We start from the raw sequence: 20,405 nt of genomic DNA, 5'->3' as shown, positions 1-20,405 counted from the left end.
GCACTGTGGCTCACACCTGTAATCCCAGCACTTTGGGAGTCCGAGGCGGGTGGATCATGAGGTCAGGAGTTCGAGACCAGCCTGGCCAGCATGGTGAAACCACATCTCTATTAAAAACTAACAAAAAAAACTGGCTGGGCATGGTGGTGTGCACCTGTAATCCCAGCTACTCGGGAGGCTGAGGTAGGAGAATTGCTTGAACCCAGGAGGCAGAAATCGCAGTGATTCGAGATTGTGCCACTGCACTCCAGCCTGGGCAACGGAACAAGACTCCATCTCAAAAAAACAAATACATAAAAAGTATAAATAAAAACAAAAACATTAGCTGTGTGTGGTGGTATGCACCTGCAGTCCTAGCTACTCAGGACTGCTTGAGCCCAGGAGTTCAGGGTTACGGGGAACTATGATCACAGCACTACACTCCGGCCTGGGTGACAGAGCAAGACTGTCTCTAAAAAAAGAAATCTTTGTTTCTGCACACATACGCACACATGTGAGTCAGTTTTCCTAAGCAGCAAGGGAATGCCCAAGATGACAGAATGAATGGCCTTACCTTGGGAGAGGCACTGGTTGGCCAAGGCCACCTGACCAGAATGCAGGTAGAGATTGAGACGTGTGAAGATGCCCGTCAAGGAGGGGATGGTGATGAAGCAGTAGGCAACACAGGCCTAGGTGAAGGGGAGAAACATCAACGCTGGAAACACCACAGTGGCAGAATCATACTCCTGTTTTCATCCCTCATGCATTTCTAAGTAAAGAAACTTACAATAGTGAATTTCCCCATTCTGAGCCCCAATTTTCCCCTCTTGTACAACTCTGCTCTGTCTGATCACCCTCTGGGAAGACAGGGGTGTAAGGGGAGTGAGTGATAATGCAGGAAAGCAAATCCTCACCCATCATCATAGGAAGTAAATAGGTAGAACCTAACATTGATAAACTGATAAATAAGGAGGTAATCAGAAGCAGTTGCTAAAGAGTTTGAGGTGGCTAAGGAAAGAGGAGCAAGGTGACAAAGGGCAGAGTCAGGATGCTCATTTTTTAATGTCATCTTTTCAGTATGATTTCATGTTTAAAAACAAAGACACATACTGCTTTCTTAAAGTTTTGAACAGGGCTCGGTACAGTGGCTCACACCTGACATCCTAACACTTTGTGAGGTTGCGGCAGGAGGATCACTTGAGGCCAGGAGTTCGAGACCAGCATGGGCAACCTAGTGAGACTCCCCTCCCCTATCTCTACAAAAAAAAAAAAAAAAAAAAAATTAGCTGGGCATGGTGGTTATAGTGAACCATGATGGTGCCACTGCACTCCTGCCTGGGTGACAGAGCAAGACTCTGTATCCAAAATAAAAAATATGTAAATTTTGAGTAGCATCACATCTGATAAAATTTTCAGCTTCAAGAAGCTGAAAATGTTTTTCAGAGCTGAATCAGGCTGGGCATGGTGGCTCACACCTGTAATCCCAACACTTTGGGAGGCTGAGGCAGGCAGATCACTTGCAGATAGGAGTTTGAAACCAGCCTGGCCAACATGGTGAAACCCCATCTCTACTGAAAATACAAAAAAATTAGCTGGGCATGTTGGTGGGTGTCTGTAATCCCAGCTACTTGAGGGGCTGAGGGGGAGAATCGCTTGAACCCGGGAGGCAGAGGTTGCAGTGAGCTGAGATCACACCACTGCACTCCAGCCTGGGCAACAAGAGAAAAACTCCATCTCAAAAAAAAAAAAAAAAAATGTTGAGCATCATTATCATCTAGAGAAAAAAGCCCTTTCAGTTATAAGCACAATATTATACATATTTTTATATTAGAAAACTATTTTATATTTTATAGTGTTATTAACTATGTGTTATATTAGTATTATATTAGAGAAAATGAAAGCTAGTTCAGCTGGCATATAAACATGCAGCTCCATCACTCATTTACCTTCCCCACAACACATATTAAAATTCAGACTCTTTTAACCATTTCTCTTGAAAACATTAAGAAAATGGATCATCCCATAGATACAGGGAAAAATAAAATTAATCTGAAAAATCAATACTAAACCATTCTTATCATGACACACTTGTCTTTTTCCAGGAAGAGTAATTTAGTAACCTGCACACTAAATAGACCACTGGAGTTCAAAGTCTGACAGTCCTTATCTTGAGAACTTACCCGGACAAACGCAGCCGTCTTTCTGGAATGATTTCCTTTCATTACTTTTCTCGTCTCCATTGCCAACCGGTTTACACTCTGAATTTGTGAATAAAACAGAAATGGTAATGAGGTAATGGCCAATTCAGATGAATGTCTTCCATAGAGATTTGAACATTAACTACATACAGGTCAATGAGAACAAGCTTTCTGGGACCAAGACTGGTTAGCACCAAACCCTGAAACGCCAAAGGGGTCATCAGACTTGATCCCATCATGGCTTGAGCAAATATCTACATTTGTCATGCCTTCCGATCAGCATTATAAATGACGATTTTCTGGCTTAACGAACAGCTGGGATTCACTTTCTCCATTTCCAAAAATCCCATCACACCAAAGTTTAAGAATTTAGAGATCTTGGGCCAGGTGCCTGTGGCTCACGCCTATAATCCCAGAACTTTGGGAGGCCGAGGTGGGTGGATCACCTGAGGTCAGGAGTTCAAGACCAGCCTGACCAACATGGTGAAACCCTATCTTTACTAAAAATACAAAAATTAGCTGGGCGTGTGTCTGTAATCCCAGCTACTCAGGAGGCTGAGGCAGGAGAATGGCTTGAACCTGGGAGGCAGACATTGTAGTAAGCCGAGATCGCACCATTGCACTCCAGCCTGAGCAACAGGGCAAGACTCTGCCTCAAAAAAAATAATAATAATTTAGAGATCTTAAGAGACACCTGCAAAGCACACCACTTAGAAAATCAGACCGCACCATTCAGCTATACAGTACCAACAATAAGAACAATAATGATAGTAGTCACATCATCACTTACAGTGTTCCAAGCGCTACACATTTATTGGTTCACTTAAGCTTCATAATCCCAGGGTGGAAACTATTACCTCCCCTGTTTTCCAGATAAAGTTTCTACATTTAGGTCTTAAGTTTAGTTGTGCTAAATAACTTGCTAACCAGCCAACAAATACATACAAAAGTTATTTTCCTTGAATAGACATGAAGTAATGAAAGAGCCTTAGGGGAACAAAAAACAGTATTATTTTTCTTTCAATTTATATATATACATTTTCTTCAAATGGCTATCAAGTTGTTAGAGCATAAACACTTAAACTGTCTGATCTTACCTTTTTTTTTTTTTTTTTGTGAGATGCAGTCTCCCTTTCTCACCCAGGCTGGAGTGCAGTGGCATGATCTCTGCTCACTGCAACCTCCACCTCCCAGGTTTAAGCAATTCTCCTGCCTCAGCCTCTCAAGTAGATGGGATAACACGTGCCTGCCATCACACCTGGCTAATTTTTGTATTTTTAATAGAGAAAGAGATTCACCATGTTGGCCAAGCTGGTCTTGAATTCCTGACCTCAACTGATCTGCCAGCCTCAGTCTCCCAAAGTGCTGGGATTACAGGCATGAGCCATCATGCCTAGACTGAACCTAACTTCTTAATAAACAGGCTGTTATTAATTCTTCTGGTCCGCAGGCATCATAAAATGTTAGAGAGAGACCATGATCCAAAAAAGTTGGGAACCTCTTGTTAGGTAGAAGGGGCTTTCTCTGGTTAGATTTCTGTAACTAATCAGTGTAAATCACTAACTCTTGCTGGCACGGAGAAACGAGAAAACAGAAATCTCACAGAAAAAGAGATCAATAAAACCAAAGTTGTAAGTTTATTAACCTCTAAGAAATCACCTTTGATTTCACAGAGAACAGTAACAAAACAGGGCCAGAAGAATCCCAGATTACGGCTGGGCACAGTGGCTCATGCCTGTAATCCCAGCATTTGGGAGGCCAAGGCAGGAGGATTACCAGATGCAAGGAATTTGAGACCAGCCTGGGTAACGCAGTGAGACCCCATCTCTCCAAAAAAAAAAAAAAAGAAATGAAAACAGCCAGGCATGGTGGCTCAAGCTGATAGTACCAGCTACTTAGGAGCCTGAGGCAGGAGGATTCCTTGAGCCCAGGAGTTCAAGGCAACAGTGAACTATGATTGTGCCACTGCACTCTAGCCTGGGTGACAGAGCAAGACCCTGTCTCTAATAAAATAAAAATAAATGATTGGGATGCAGATGATCAACAAATACTTACTGAGAGAAGAAACTAATGAATGAAAATCCTTACGTGAATCAACTGCACAAGAACAGGCTCCAGATTGCAAAACATCGACCTGGACTCAACGTAAAAACTCAGCTGTTGTTCAAAATCACGGCCAAAGGATACCTAGAATCAAGGAGAAAGATGCTGCAGGGGACAGTGGTCTTTTTAGAGGGAACACAAGCGAACACGGTATGACTGAAATATTATTGCCACCTCATCTTTATGACGTGGGCAGCAGACTGGAACATAAGAAGTCAAAGGGTATAAAGCAGGAGTTCAGGGTGTAAACAGAATTTTCCAGGCTCCAAAGGAAACCACTGGAAAGGGAATAATGGGATTTTGTTTGTCAGCTGTGGCCTTTTCACAGAACATAAATGTGGTTACTGGGGGCCATTTGTCAGATGGTTTGCTATTGTAACGGTCACACCTTTCCGCTTCCTGATGGGGACCCAACCTCAGCAGCTCACTGGTGGCTATAGGGGCCATAGATGGAAGTCTGTCCACCATTAAACACCCACCTCTTCTCCTGTTTCTTCAGATTTATGAATAGCTCATTAGTAAGAAAAACTTTACTGCTACATCAATTACTTTTGTCCAGGTGAGATTCAACGTCGCTATTTCCATTACAGCTATCATGTTTCATATCTAACTGCCTTATATTCTTTTCCATAACTCGGTAACTTTCAGACAATGCCATAAAAAGATAAATACCACATGAAGAGTACATAAAGCAAGGGCCAAGGAAAGTGACCTGAGGAAATCCACAGGTCTGTTTCCCAAAGCAGGAATTAAAAGGCTAATCCTGAATTTTCATCAAAATTGATATTTCACCCACAGAGTCAAGTGGACTAATCAACCCACATTATTTAACAAGTCAGAATTTCAAGGTTATTTTCAAAGTGATCTTGTCATTTTCATCTCGGTCAGCTTTGGTCCTGACTTCTCTATTAAAATAGGAGATACTGGCAGCAGTTGGCATTTTGGCTTAGAGCACCCAGAATTAAGGCAAAGATTTTTCAGGCTGTGATAGTATCATGGTGGGATGTTCCCAGAGGAGGATGTTCCCAGAGGAATCCCTCCCACTCTGCTTGCCCTTCTGCAACGTCTCTGTGGACCAACCCCATCAAGAGGCAGAGCCTCTTCCCCTCTAGACTGGCCCTGTGACTTGCTTTGACCGACAGATTGCAGTAGAATGGGGCAGGAGGGTACTGTGATTTCTCTTTTTTTTTTTTCTTTTTTCAAGACAGAGTTTTGCTCTTGTTGCCCAGGCTGGAGTGCAGTGACATGGTCTTGGCTCGCGGCAACCTCTGCCTCCCATGTTCGAGCTATTCTTCTGCCTCAGCCTCTAGAGTAGCTGGAATTACAGGCATGCACCATGCCTGGCTAATTTTGTATTTTTAGTAGAGAAGGGGTTTCGCCATGATGGTCAGGCTGGTCTTGACCTCCTGATCTCAGGCGATCCACACGCCTTAGGCTCCCAAAGTGCTGGGATTACAGGCATGAGCCACCACACCCAGCCTCACTGTGTGATTTCTAAGCCTTGGCCTTAAAATGCCTGGCTGCTTCTGTCTGTGCCTTCAAAGAAGCCAGCACCAAGTAAGCCCCAGCCCATGTCCAGCACCAAAGCCCTGCAGAAAAGAACAAGGCCACTGTGGATTCTCCGGCTCAACTGAGCCACACCACACTGCCTGGCAGCCTGGTTACCCAACTGATCCACGGAGTTTAAGAACTAATAAAAAACTCATGCTGCGCGTAGTGGCTCAGGCCTATAATCCCAGCACTTCGGGAGGCTGAGGTTGGAGGACTGTTTGAAGCCAGGAGTTGGAAACAAGCCTGGGCCATATAGCGAGACCTCCATCTCAATACCCTCAAAAAAACCCAACCCAAAAAAGCCCTGTTAAAGCCACTAAGTTTCGGGATGAGCTGTTACTCAGCCATGGATAAGTAAAACAGATGGGGAGTAGATATCTGGCGTTCTGCCTGCCCGGCATAGCTTCCACCCCCATCTGATGATGCATCGGCCACTTCAGGGCACCCTTTCTTTCCACTCTTGGTCCTCCCGACCCAGGTCACCCAGGTGTGCTTGGGGCTGTGACCCAAGTTAATCCAAAGAGACTGGATCCCAGGACTTTGCTGGAGCCCCTCCTGCTGGGCTGCAGAGCTGCAGAGAATGGAAACCTGGAGCTGGGGTGGGGTGGACCCATCGGAGCCGGAAGCCAGCAAGGCAGACAGAGCCCAGGGCTAAAGACGGACAGGGAAGGCAGGTCCTGAAGACATCGAGGAGACCCCGAGACCGGCTGCTCCTTCCGTAGAGTTCCATAGCCCTGGACTTTTTGTTACATGAGCCAAGAAATCCCTCCTCCCATCCCCCCCCCACCCCGCCCACCCTTTTCCTCTCAAGTCAGTTTGTCTTGGCTGTCTTTGCCCCCAGGGGAGTCCTGGCTAATGTAAGATGTTTTCTGATTTCATCTTATCTCACTAAGAATGAAAAGCACCAGAGAACATAATGTTAACTGCTTTCGCCAGAATAAGGATAAACAATTACATCACACTTCCAAGTGCACAGAAACTTCTTCCCTAATACTTACCATTTTTATAAATCCATTAATCAAATATGACAGCATTCTTTTCTCATCCTCAAGAGTGAGTGCACTAAAATCAATAATTGTACATAATTAACACTGAGGTAATAGATGAAAGTTTCTAAAGAAAGAAATACACAAGGGGTAAGTAATTTAACAGGTAAGAATATTTTGCATTTTCTAGATTTAAAAAACTCCCAACAGGCTGTTTATTTTTCCTTTGATAAAAATACACAATCATGATTAACACAATTTAAATGTGTTTCTCATCTCCCTCAAAGATGCTGTTCTCAAGATATATTTATTAACAAGAAAACAAAAGGTAACTTTTACTTCTTTGGAACTTGGGCAGCAAGGTCTAATGTCAAATTTTGTATTTCAGGGAAATTTCACTTAATATTTTATTATAAAACATTTCCAGCGGGATGTGCTGGTTCACACCTATAATCTCAGCACTTAGGAAGGCAGAGATAGCAGGTTTGTTTGAGCCTAGGAGTTGGAGACCAGCCTGGGCAACACGATGAGACCCCGTTCTCAACCAAAAGGAAAGAAATATTTCCAACATACAGCCAAGTTGAACGAATTTTCCAGTAAACACTCACATACCCACCATCGAGATCCTGCCATCACCATTTTACTTGCTTTACCACATAGTTAGCCATTTCCCTCTCCATCCATCAATCCATCTTATTTTTCTGATACATCATAAAGTAAATCTCAGGCCTCAGTTGCTTCTATTTAATAGGAAATTTAACACAAATATAAATTTAAAAAGTCAAATCATTATAGTTTCGATTGTACTTGTGAAGGCCTATCAGTAGTTTCCCAAATTTATTTAAAAAAAATTTTAAGGGCCCAGAGAAAACAGAATCAAGGTTTTTGCTTGTTCTTGGGGAAAATGTTTCAGCGAGGACTGGCCACTGTCCTCCAATAGGAATGCCCACTTTGTTCTTTTTTTGTTTGTGTGGTTTTGTTTTTTGTTTTGTTTGTTTTTTTGAGATGGAGTTTCACTCTTGTTGCCCAGGCTAGAGTTGAATGGCGTAATCTAGGCTCATTGCACCCTCCACCTCCCAGATTCAGGCGATTCTCCTGCCTCAGTCTCCCAAGTAACTGGGATTACAGGCATGTGCCACTATGCCCAGCTAATTTTTTTTTTTTTTTTTTAAAAGTAGAGATGGAGTTTCACTATGTTAGTCAGGCTGATCTCGAACTCCTGACCTCAGGTGATCCACCTGTCTTGGCCTTCTAAAGTGCTGGGATTACAGGCACGAGACAGTGTACCTGGCCCCATTTTGTTCTTAGAACAACATTTCCCAGCCTCCTTCCCAGCTAGGGAAGGCTATGGGACCATTCTGGACAATGAGATGTGAACACAAGTGATGTGTGAGCCTTCCCAGCTTTGTCCCTAAGAGAAAGCTGCTGTTCCCCAGTGCCCACAGGCTGAAACATGAACATGGTCGAGATAGATCAGCTTCCAGGAAGAAGACAAGGACAATACCCCAAATAGATTGGGAGAACAATAAGACAGAAATAACCTGGGTCCCTGGATGATGTTTGAAAGAACCCCTACCTTCTGGTCTGCCTACTATGCATAATTTTAAGAGAGAAATCAGCCTTCTATTTTACTTAAGCCAAAACCCAATATCTCATGAATCTAAGTGCCTTTCTGGATGCTTTTTGTGTCTTTATTTCTATTTTTGTCCAACTAAAGTCTACCGGTTCCATTTTTATAAATGTCTGGACACTTTGATTTTCGTAGCTACCTATGAATTTGAAAGCACAAAGAATCATAAAAGTAAAGACTCTAAAATGCAGAGAAAACAAAGAAGAAATATAATTCATCTTGTTGATGGTTAAGTTCCAAAACAATTTTTCTCCATTCTTGTAACATTTTCCAGTAAATCAAGCTGCCGTGTTTAAAAATTCTTTGGGGACTAAAATTTCAGCCACAAATAAGCAGAAATTACCCTAAGCACAGTCAAATGAAAACATATTTAAAAAATAAACAACGAAAAATCAGAAAGCAAAGCAGTGATTATTCAGTCTTTGACTGAAAGGTAACACCTGTGGCTATGTCTCAGCCTCAGGTATACCAAGGAAATAAAGTCAGTTTTATTTGAATTTCAAATAATTGGCTAATAAAGAGATAAAACTGAAAGGCTATGTTACTGGATGAGTGAGCTCATTATTATACTATTTGCTGCTTTCAGAAATCTCCAAGAGACATGGAGTTTGAGTTCACTTGAATGAAACCAGCTTTTTACCCACAACAGAAATTTCTTTCTAACAACATCTGCCACGTTGCTTTCTCAGGAAGGTTATCCTCAGCCTTCTTCCTCTCCTGGACTGGAATGTCCTCATTAGCAAGAATCTTAATATACCCAATAAAGTAATAGTATTCACAGTGGCAGCTTAAAACAGTCATTCCCTAATGTTCTATTAGGTGGCATTAAGACCCAATCCATGTTACATTTCAGCTCTAAGTATGGCTTACTTCACAGAGTCATGCATGGTCTTGCAAACGTGCAAAAGGGCATTCAAAATGACTGGGTCCTTGGTGGGCTCTTGCTGATGCCTAGGAGACATTTAAAGATAAAAGTCAAAGCTATTTCCTGGATTCAGTTCTCATCCACTGTACACAGTTGAAAAGCAGCAAATTATCCAGCTGGCATTTCGCCCAGCCTGGTTTACCAGTAACGAGCCATGTTCTGGTTGTCTCAGAATTTTTTTTAACTTTTGAGACACAGCCTCACTCTGTTGCCCCGGCTGGAGTGCAGTGGTGTGACCTCAGCTCACTGCAGCCTCTGCCTCCTGGGTTCAAGTGATCTCCTGCCTCAGCCTCCTGAGTAGCTGGGACTAAAGGAGTCCAGCTCATTTTCATATTTTTGGTAGACACAGGGTTTCACCATGTTGGGCAGACTGGTCTTGAACTCCTGGCCTCAGGTGACCCGCCGCCTAAGCCTCCGAAAGTGCTGGGTTTACAGGCGTGAGCCACTGAGCCTGGCCCAGAATTCTTTAAATAACAAGTTCACTCTTCTACACACATGATAACTTCTCCTATCTGCAAAATCATGGGAAAACTGTTCCCTTTCCTAAACCACGCAGGCTAAGGGCAAACCTAGTTTGTTTGTTCTACTAGGCTTCTCGTACCTTCTGAAGCTGCTCACAACCTGTCTGTCACTGTGTTCTTAATAGTTACATTTTGCCAGCCGCAAGTATTCATTTGGTTTTTCAAATAATATAAGAGGGCAAACTCTTATAACAAATCTTTAGGTAAGTAAATTAGGTATTTTTATTCCAAGCATATTAATTAGGAATTAATATTAATCCTCAGGAAGATATTAATCTTTTAGAAAGATAACAAGAAAAGCTTAAAACATTTGAGCAATATCAAACTCAATTTTCCACACTGAACTATATCTATTTATTTAATAAAGTAACTTTAGCTTTTTACTTAACCTTGTCCTAAAAAATAATATACATCAAATTACATTAAATAAACTAGTTATACACTGCCTAACACATTTAAAATCAATATATAACTTTAAAAATAAAAACAGGCCGGGTGCAATGGCTCATGCCTATAATCCCAGCACTTTGGGAGGCCACAGGGGCGGATCACCTGAGGTCAGGAGTTTGCAACCAGCCTGGCCACCATGGTGAAACCCCGTCTCTACTGAAAATACAAAAAAATGAGCTGGGTGTGGAGGTGGGCACCTGTAATCCCAACTACTCAGGAGGCTGAGGCAGGAGAATTGCTTGAACCTGGGAGGCAGAGGTTGCAGTAAGCCGAGATCACGCCACTGCACTCCAGCCTGGGTGACAGAGCAGAACTCTGCCTCAAAAATAAAAATAAAAATAAAAATGAATAAAAATAAAACCCTAGCTAGATGAGGTGGCTCATACCTATAATCCCAGCACTTTGGGAGGCTAATGTGGGTAGATGGCTTGAGACCAGAAGATCAAGACCAACCTGGGCAACAAAGAGAGACCCAATCTCTACAAAAAATACAAAAATCAGCTGGGTTGTGGTGGCACACATCTGTAGTCCCAGCTACCTGGGAGGCTGAGGCAGGAGGATCATCTGAGTGTGAGGAGGTTGAGGCTGCAGTGAACCGTAATTGTGCCACTGCACTCCAGCCTGGATGACAGAGTGAGACCCTGTCGCAAAACAAAAACAAACACATTTTTTCCACGTACCACCTTAAAATTATTTCATGTAGCACTAGCAGTAGGGCAGTTTTGGGAAACACAAGCTTAATCCGAAAAATGAAAAGAACTAAATTTAATTTTTTTTCTTTTTTGTTAAAGAGCTAAATTGGAAAACTGATCACAAATTAGTCAGCCACATAACTAAACAATGAAGATGCAAACCTTTCTAGTACCAGTGCCGGCCTAAGTATGTATGCCCTGATTTTTATCCTTAAAAATGCTACTCTCAAGGGAATTTATCAAGACTGCTCCTTCTAAAAACCTTATCAAAGTAAAATGGAGCTGCTGGCCAGGCTCATAACACTTGCTAGTCTGTCTTCTTAAACAGGAATTACAAACTTTTATCATGACTCCTGCTTTTCATGTGGCTTTCCTTCCAGTGTGGTTTTCTGCATGAAATATGTACACATCATTAGGCTTCAAGGTGCAAGAACTGATTTTTTTATCAACAGGTTTCATTCACAAGGGCACTGAGAATCGAGGCTTCCGCGCACGGCGTTGCACTCACTTGATAAAGGCTTCCATGATGCATTTGCAAACCTCCACCCGCACGCTCTCTTTTTGGAACATGTCCAGAAACGGCAGAAATTTTTCCTATAAATAAAACAAGCACTCTATATGCAAATGACACACGTTATTGGAAGGAAGGAATGTGTGGGCTCTTTTTCTGTGGAGGTCAAAAAAAGCAGAACAGAGGTTTACTCTCTGAGTTGGGTCAGAGGAGGACTCCTCTGAAATCAGGGAGAGGACCTGACTGGGCTTTGAAAAGGCTGTTATGGGGCTGGGCACAGTGGCTCACACCTATAATCCCAGCACTTTGGGAGGCCAAGGAAGGCGGATCACTTGAGGCCAGGAGTTTGAGACCAGCTGGGCCAACATGGTGAAACCCCGTCTCTACTAAAAACACAAAAATCAGCCAGGCGTGATGGTGCATGCCTGTAGTCCCAGCTACTTAGGAGGCTGAGGCAGGAGAATTGCTTGAACTTAGGAGGTGGAGGTTGCAGTGAACCAAGATTGCTCCACTGCACTCCAGCCTGGGCAACAAAGCAACACTCTGTCTCAAAAATAAATAAACAAATAAAATAAAATAAAAAGCTGTTACTATTAAAACAACTTATTTGCGTTCCAGGGATTGGTGCTGGGACCAGTTAACAATTTGGTGAGCCATCCAGGCAACCTTTGACAACCATAAGCTTTTCTGGGCAGCAAAATGCAAGGCAGACTTCAGTCTTTTATGATTATATTGATGAGCAATGGAAGAAGAACCAGAGTAGACATGTTCAAAGATGGCCTCTAAATTGGACTGCCTGGCTGACTCCCAACCTCAGTGACTGTGTGGCTGTAAGCAAGTTACTCTACCTCTTCCTGCATCAGTTTTTTAATCTGTAAAGTGGGCATATAATAGTTGCTCCCTATCTGCAATTTTGTTTTTCATAGTTTCAGTTTCCCTCGGTTAATGGCCATCTGAAAATATTCAATAGAGAATTCTAGAAATAAGCAATTCATTCATTTTACTTTTATTGTATTTTATTTGTTTGAGACAGAGTCTCACTCTGTTGCCCAGGGTCAAGTGCACTGGTGTGATCTCAGCTCACTGCAACCTCCACCTCTGCCAAGCGATTCTCCTGCCTCAGCCTCCCCCAGGTAGCTGGGACTACAGGCACACACCACCACACCTGGCTAATTTTTTGTATTTTTAGTAAAGATGGGGTTTCACCACATTGGCCAGGCTGGTCTGGAACTGGTGGTCTCAGGTCATCTATCTGCCTCTGATAGTGCTGAGATTACAGGCATGAGCCACCATGCCCAGCCTCATTCATTTTAAATTGTATGTTGCTCAGAGTAATGTGATGAAATCTCCTGCTATACTGCTCTGTCCTGCCCAGGTTGTGAGTCACCCCTTTGTTCAGCGTCTCCACATGTAGATGCTATCCGCTTGTTAGTCATTTAGTAGCTGTCTTGGTCATTGGATTGACTCAGGGTATCGCAGTGCCTTTTGTTCGAAGAACATTTATTTTACTTAATTCTTGCCCTAAAGTGCAAGAATACCGTAGGTATGTATTTATAGGATAAAACATAGTATACATAGGACTCAGTACTATCTGTGGTTTCAGGCATCTCCTGGTGGTCTTGGAACATATTCCCCTTGGATAAGAAGGCACTACTACAGTAATAACTCCTACTTCCCTGTGATGGTATGAAACTGATGAGAGGCAATGCACGTAAAGTCCCAGCACAGTGCTTGGAATGTGGTATATTTCCAGTAAATATTAGCTGCTATGATTAAAATCAAAAATCTTACAATCTGTGAGCATACGTAAATGGAACTTGGGAGAGGGAAGCAAAAGAAGAGACAGAGAATGCTATTATACAGAGAATAACCTAGATTCCTACTTGCCCAGGGCACTGAGCAAATTCAAATACACATTGCAGGATATTTTAAATTTTTTAGGGAATCCTGGTAAATCTCAATTGTCAGACACTGGAACAACTACTAGCTCAATGTATTACATAATTTCAACATTAGGCTATGTGATGAAAAAGCAAGTGCCCTGGGAAAATCACCATGGAAGAGCAAAGGAAGAGGAGGCTGTCCAAAGTGCTTCGAATGTTGGAGAAGGTGTGTAATGCCCCACAGAGCACATATCCCATTAGTAAGTAAGGAATGAAACAGAAATAATATTTTTCTTTCAGTTTTACTGTATTATGTTTTCAAATACTGCTTAAGTTGTTAGGACATAAATACTTAAGTTGATCAGACCAAACTACTTTATAAAAGGAACTGCTGAATATTTCTTTTGGACTTAGGCATCATGAAAACATTACTGAGACAATGAGAACCTCTGAGCCAGGTACAAATTTCCAAAGATAATTAAGAAATGCTACTTACCACTGAGAAAAGAACTGAGAAGTCATGGAAGTAGGCAATAACTTTCTTAATTATTAACTGAAGCTGTAAAACAAGCAAATAAAAATCTTACTTTTAAAACCTTAATTTTAAAAAATTTATTTCTGGTTCACAATCTCTCCTGAAAACCTTAATTTTTTTTTTTTTTTTTTTTTAAATTACAACTACAACAAGGTAAGTCTGAATTGTTCGACGACAAATGGTGAACTGGGCTTAGGGTAGGTTCTGTCTCAGTCTAAGTTTGCCCAATGACTCTGAACATCCTACTTTGTAGCCCTGGGGAAGTAACTGAGTCTCAGTCTCAGCTTCCTCATCTGTGAACTGGAGGTCAAAGCAGTAGGGACTCAATGGAATGATTTGAGGAAAGTGCTGAGTGTAGTGCCCACCCTATTATTATTCCTTGAAAAGTGGGCAAACTTTTTCTATAAACGTCCTACAGTCCACCACAATCACTCAACACTATTTTAGTGCAAAGGCAGCCATTGCCAACATTAAATGAATGTGCATTAAAGGAATCTGTACCAATAAAACTTTATTCACAAGAACAAGTGGCAGGCTATATATAGCCTATGGGCTGTAGTTGGCCGATCCCTATTCTAGCTCATCTATCGTGGCCCTGTGTGTCTTGGTTACTTCACTGGAGAGGATCTGGAATGAGTTCACTGGTAGAGTCAAAGAACAAGGTATTACCCAGGGATGGCGGTACAGTCTATGAGGTCTGCCTCAAAAATGCCCAGATACCGATGGTTACCGCCCCCACCCTGAGACGCACACTCCAGACTGAAAGGTCCAGGAGAACCAAGGATGATGTTTCTAAATAAAATAGAACTCCCTATTCCCGGTTGCTATCAAGAAAATTTACTGACAATTTGTTTACACCAAAAAAAACCTGCTGTTTCAATAATTTCCAAAGAAAATCTCTCATGTTCTAAAAACAGAACATGAAGAACATTATGTGACCATTTCATAATTAGGCAGCTTACTAGGTCAGTCAAGCAAAACACTAATAAAGGACTTCAAAACTTCATCATGAACAATGCTCCAAGGCAATGCTGTCTGGTTAAACTAGTTTCTGTAGCACAGAAACTATTTTAGGCTCCTAAGTTCAAGCAATTCTCCTGCCTCAGCCTCCTAAATTCTTACCTAAAGGAAGACAATTCTTGTCTTTACTGTGATAGCTGCAAAATGGTGATTTTCCCATTCTACCATTTCTTTCACATTTCTCAATCTGCTCATCTACTTATCTATTCATCATAAGGATGGACTCTTGGATTCCTATTTTACTCAATGAGCTATAATCCATTACTGTCCTAATTTCATTTGATACCTAATTGGATTGGGGGCCAGTGAGAGCCCCTTCAAGATGCTTTTTTTTTTTTTCTTTTGAGATGGAGTCTGGCTCTGTCGCCCAGGCTGGAGTGCAGTGGCGCAATCTCGGCTGACTGCAACCTCCACCTTCCGGGTTCAAGTGATTCTCCTGCCTCAACCTCCTGAGTAGCTGGGATTACAGGTGTGAGCCACCACGTGCGGCCTCAAGCTACTCTTACACCCTTTTCACATGTTCCCATTAGTGGGTTTTTTTTTGAGACCGTGTCTCTCTCTCTCACCCAGGCTGCAGTGCTTACTGCAACCTTGGCCCCCAAGGCTCAAGTGATCCTCCCACTGTACCATCCCAGGTAGATGGGACTATCAGTGTGCACCACCACACCAGCTAATTTTTATATTTTTTGTAGAGATTGAGTTTCACCATATCGCCCTGGTCTTGAACCCTGGGGTTTCACCATGTTAGCCAGGATGGTCTCGATCTCCTGACATCGTGGGCCGACATCGTGAGCCTCCCCTGTGGCCTCCCGAAGTGCTGGGATTACAGGCATGAGCCAGTGCTCCCGGCCTGTGCCTATGTAATTCAACAGAACAAAATTCCTAAGAATGTTGAAATGAGAAATGCAAATGTTACCTGGGGGTAGGAATCTTCAAATGCACGATCTGGAGTCATGTGCTTGATGACATCTGCCAAAACGGTATTCACCTCTCGTTTCTAAGAGAGGAAAAGGAACCAAACCTGTATTAGACACTGAATGGCAATCCCTGATGTTCGTGGGGGAAAGGACCAACGTATTCAGAATACATCACACATCTTCCAGGAAATCGTAAATATTCTGCTGAAAATAACACAAGGGAGGAAATCCCACTCATATCACCTGGTCCAGTACCACAGCACCACACCAAGTCAGGACTAAACGCTGTTCTCAAAGGTTCTGGAGCTTTACATGGCCCCTGCTTTCCCTGAGTGGTGGTCAAATTGGCCACCCCTCTTTCCGCCTGCCTGTCCCAGGCCCTCCCTCAGGTGCCTGCAAAGAGAACAGCGAAGCACTGTGGGAAGAGCGCAGGCTCCCCCTTACAAGCCGTCTGACCTAACTGCTCACTGTTCACTTTTGTCACCTATAGCAAGGGTCAGCTAACTGCAGCCCAATACAGCCCAGTGCCTGTTTTATTAAGGCCCACAAGCTAAGAATGCCTTTTAGGTCTCTATAATTAACTGCTGATTTACAGGAAATACTAAAGGCAGAAGAGCACATTAGACATCATCGCAAGGATGCAATGGGAAAAAGTCCAGTCTTTGCAACTCTACAGGACAAAAGACCCAATTTCTTCAACAAATAAATTACAGGGAAAGAAAGGGGCAGGAGAGGAGGAGACAGATTGAGAGAGAATTTACACACCAGAAGTATCCTAAAATGCCTATTGCAATTTAGAAGCCTTATTTTCAACCAGATTTCAACAAATAAGCTTTAAAAAATGAGACAATTGGGGAAATCAGGATATTGACTGGCATTTATGATATTAAATGATTAGCAACTCGGCTGGGCTTGGTGGCTCATGTCTGTAATCCCAGCACTTTGGGAGGCCAAGGTGGGCAGATTGCTTGAGATTAGGAGTTCAAGACCAGCCTGGCCAACATGGGGAAACCCTGTCTGTACCAAAAATAATTAAAATTAGCTGGGCATGGTGGCATGCGCCTATAGTCCCAGCTAATCAGGAGGCTGAGGCAGGAAAATTGCTTGAACCCAGGAGGCGGAAGTGGCAGTGAGCCGAGGTCATGCCATAGGACTCCAGCCTGGGTGCCACAGAGAGACTCCGTCTCAAGAAAGAAAACAAAAATTAGTAATGAACAAATTTCCACCTTAAGAGCAGAAAAAAAAAAAACTAGTAACTTTTTTCCTTAGAATAACGTATTTAGATTTGGTTTAAGGAAGGGACCCTCCAACCTGGGCAATATAGCGAGACCTCATCTTTACAAGTAAAACAAAATTTAGCCAGGTGTGCTGGCATGTGCCTATAGCCCTAGCTACTTGGGAAGCTGAGGCCAAGTCCAAGATCAAGGTAGATTTGGTGACTGGTGAGGACCCATTCCTCATAAATGGCATCTTCTCCCCATGTCCTCATGGGGTGGAAGGGGTCAGTAAGCTCCACTGGGCATCTTTTATCGTTATTTATTATTATTATTTTTGTTTTGAGACAGTCTCGCTCTGTTGCCCAGGCTGGAGTGTAGCAGTGCGATCTTGACTCACTGCAGCCTCTGCCTCCCACATTCAAGCGATTCTCCTGCCTCCACCTCCTGGGTAGCTAGGACTATAGCCATGTGTCACCACACCTGGCGCGCGCGCGCGTGCGTGCGTGCGTGTGTGTGTGTGTGTATGTGTGTGTATTTTTAGTAGAGATAGAGTTTCACCATGTTGGCCAGGCTGGTGGGCTTCTTTTATTATAAGGGCATTAATCCCATTCTTAAGGACGCTGCCCTCATGACCTAATCTCCTCCCAAAGGCTCCACCTTCTAATACCATCATCTTGAGGGCTAGGATTTCAACACATGAATTCTGGGAGGACACAGACATTCATACCATAGCAATGCTTACAGTACTTCAATTATTAGGACTTGATTAAAATAAACAAATTACTCTATCAATTTTTTTTTTTTTTTTTTTTTTTGTTTTTGAGACGGAGTTTCACTCTTGTTACCCAGGCTGGAGTGCAATGGCGCGATCTCGGCTCACCGCAACCTCCACCTCCCGGGTTCAGGCAATTCTCCTGCCCCAGCCTCCTGAGTCGCTGGGATTACAGGCACACGCCACCATGCCCGGCTAATTTTTTGTAGTTTTAGTAGAGACGGGGTTTCACCATGTTGACCAGGATGGTCTCGATCTCTTGACCTCGTGATCCACCTGCCTCGGCCTCCCACAGTGCTGGGATTACAGGCTTGAGCCACCGCGCCCGGCCTATCAATGGGTTTTGAACCTACTTCTATCTGCTTCTAAAGTCTCCACTCTTTGACACACCCAGTATTCCTCTAACTGTGGTTCTAGTCTATGTCTAAGGAAAGAAACATTTGCTTAGGAAAAAAATTACACGTCAGTCAAATTGCATGGGAAACACTGCTTACTAGACTCCAATGTACAGTCGCAATGCATTTTAGCAGTAAGCATCTAAGGTATCCTATGGTTAAAAAAAAAAACAAAAACAGTTTAACTTTGTATAGTCCTGCATTTTCCAAGCTTAAATGTAAGCATGGAACAGTGATTTTTTGTTATAGTACACCTATTAGTGCTCCATCACGCTTTATTGTAATGTAATTTTTATAAATTATAAGAGCAATTACCATTGTAAAATGCCTCAATGCCTGAACTAGACTAATTCACCATTATAAACATGAAAAAATACAATTCTTTCAAAAACAATACCACAGTCACACATACCGTGAAATGCTTGCAGGTGTATTCTACCCACACTTCGGCACAATTAATGTAGTCCTACAAAGAAAAAAGGAAAACATCTTAATGTTAAGTACAACATAGTTTGCCTTACAGCAAACAGGAGGCCTCAGCTGGCTCCATTCATGGCCAGAAACTGGAATTTCCTTTTGCTAATTACTGGCTTAAACGCGTTTTGATTTAGGAATTTCCCCCCAACCATATTTTCAAACCTAAACTTTACCAACTGTTACATTTTGGATGCCCACTATAAATTTAAGTGATCTTTTTATAGTTTCAAATACCTGTAACTGTATGCATTTTAAAAAGTTTTTTTAATTAATTAATTAATTTAGAGACCAAGTCTTGCTCTGTCGCCAGGTTGGAGTGCAGTGACGCGATCTCGGCTCACTGCAACCTGCGCCTCCTGGATTCAAGTGATTCTCCTGCCTCAGCCTCCCAAGTAGCTTGGACTATAGGCATGTGCCACCATGCTCAGATAATTTTTGTATTTTTAGTAGAGACGGGGTTTCATCATGTTGGCCAGAATGGTCTCAATCTCTTGACGTCGTGATCCACTCACCTCAGCCTCCCAAAGTGCTGGGATTACAGGCGCGAGCCACCGCACCCGGCACCAAGTTTCATTTTTTATGGAAGTACTGAATGTATGATCATGTAATGTTACACTTTTAGCACTTCTTGAGGCTGTAAGAACTGAATTAAAAAAAAAAAAAAAAAAATCAAAGAAATTACTTTTTTTTTTTATTGAGACAAAGTCTCACTCTGTCACCCAGGCTGGAGTGCAGTGGCACAATCTTGGCTCACTGCAACCTCCACCTCCTGGGTTCAAGTGATCCTCCTGCCTGAGCCTCCTAAGTAGCTGGGACTACAGATGCGTGCCACCACACCCAGCTAAGTTTTTGTATTTTTAGTAGAGATGGGGTTTCACCATGTTAGCCAGGATGGTCTTGATCTCCTGACCTCATGATCCACCTGGTTCAACCTCCCAAAGTTCTGGGATTACAGGCATGAGCCATCACACTCGGCTGGAGACTCATATCTTTAAAGTTATCTACGCTTTATTACAGGTAGACAAATAATGTTAAGAAATAGATTTCTTTAGAGAAAAAAAGTATAAATAATGAAAAGATTATTTTTCAGTTCAAATAGAGACAGGGGTCTTGGTATATTGTCTAGGCTGGTCTCAAACTCCCAGCCTCAAGCGATCCTGCTGCCTCAGCCTCCCAAAGTGCTGGGATTACAGGTGTGAGCCACCATGTTCGGCTTGGAAGGGTAATTTTTTGAAAGAGTAGATGGCAAAAGTTGGACAAAATGCAGTTAATTTAAAGTTTAAATGGCAGGACGGGCACAGTGGCTTATGTCACTGTGTAATCTCAAAGTGTAAACCCAGCATTTTGAGAGGCTGAGGTGGGTAGATATTTGAGACAGCCTGGCCAACGTGGTGAAACCCCATCTCTACTAAAAATACAAAAATTAGCCAGGCATGGTGGCACACACCTGTAATCCCAGCTACTGAGGAGGATGAGGCAGGAGAATCGCTTGAACCTGGGAGGCGGACTGCACTCTGGCCTGGGCGACAGAGCGAGACTCCATCTCAAAAGAAAAAAAAAAAAAAAAAAAAAAAAAAAAAGCCCCTCAAGACTTTTAAAAAATAAAACCATCATTAATTTTGAGAAGAGACTTGATACTGTCT

At 42.6% G+C, this 20,405-nt stretch overlaps 1 protein-coding gene across 3 annotated transcripts in view; it reads right to left on the bottom strand.

Moving 5' to 3' along the window:
- Positions 1–20,405, bottom strand: part of VPS35L (VPS35 endosomal protein sorting factor like) — a 142,933-nt gene that overhangs the window by 45,749 nt on the left and 76,779 nt on the right. For all 3 annotated transcript variants that reach the window (XM_032242833.1, XM_032242832.1, XM_032242834.1), the window contains 9 exons: positions 18,698–18,751; positions 15,901–15,981; positions 13,926–13,988; positions 11,544–11,629; positions 9,318–9,398; positions 6,830–6,893; positions 4,266–4,364; positions 2,160–2,237; positions 554–668 (listed from right to left, as the gene is read on the bottom strand). In XM_032242833.1, the coding sequence (XP_032098724.1) occupies positions 554–668; positions 2,160–2,237; positions 4,266–4,364; positions 6,830–6,893; positions 9,318–9,398; positions 11,544–11,629; positions 13,926–13,988; positions 15,901–15,981; positions 18,698–18,751 (721 nt within the window). The remainder of the gene's footprint in view (positions 1–553; positions 669–2,159; positions 2,238–4,265; positions 4,365–6,829; positions 6,894–9,317; positions 9,399–11,543; positions 11,630–13,925; positions 13,989–15,900; positions 15,982–18,697; positions 18,752–20,405) is intronic.

Source organism: Sapajus apella, unplaced genomic scaffold, assembly GCF_009761245.1.
Source record: "Sapajus apella isolate SASKATOON/1434 unplaced genomic scaffold, GSC_monkey_1.0 scaffold51, whole genome shotgun sequence".
In the NCBI taxonomy this organism is placed as follows: Eukaryota; Metazoa; Chordata; class Mammalia; order Primates; family Cebidae; genus Sapajus; species Sapajus apella.
Note: the sequence above shows the minus strand (reverse complement) of the source record. Positions and strands in the feature narration are given on the sequence as shown.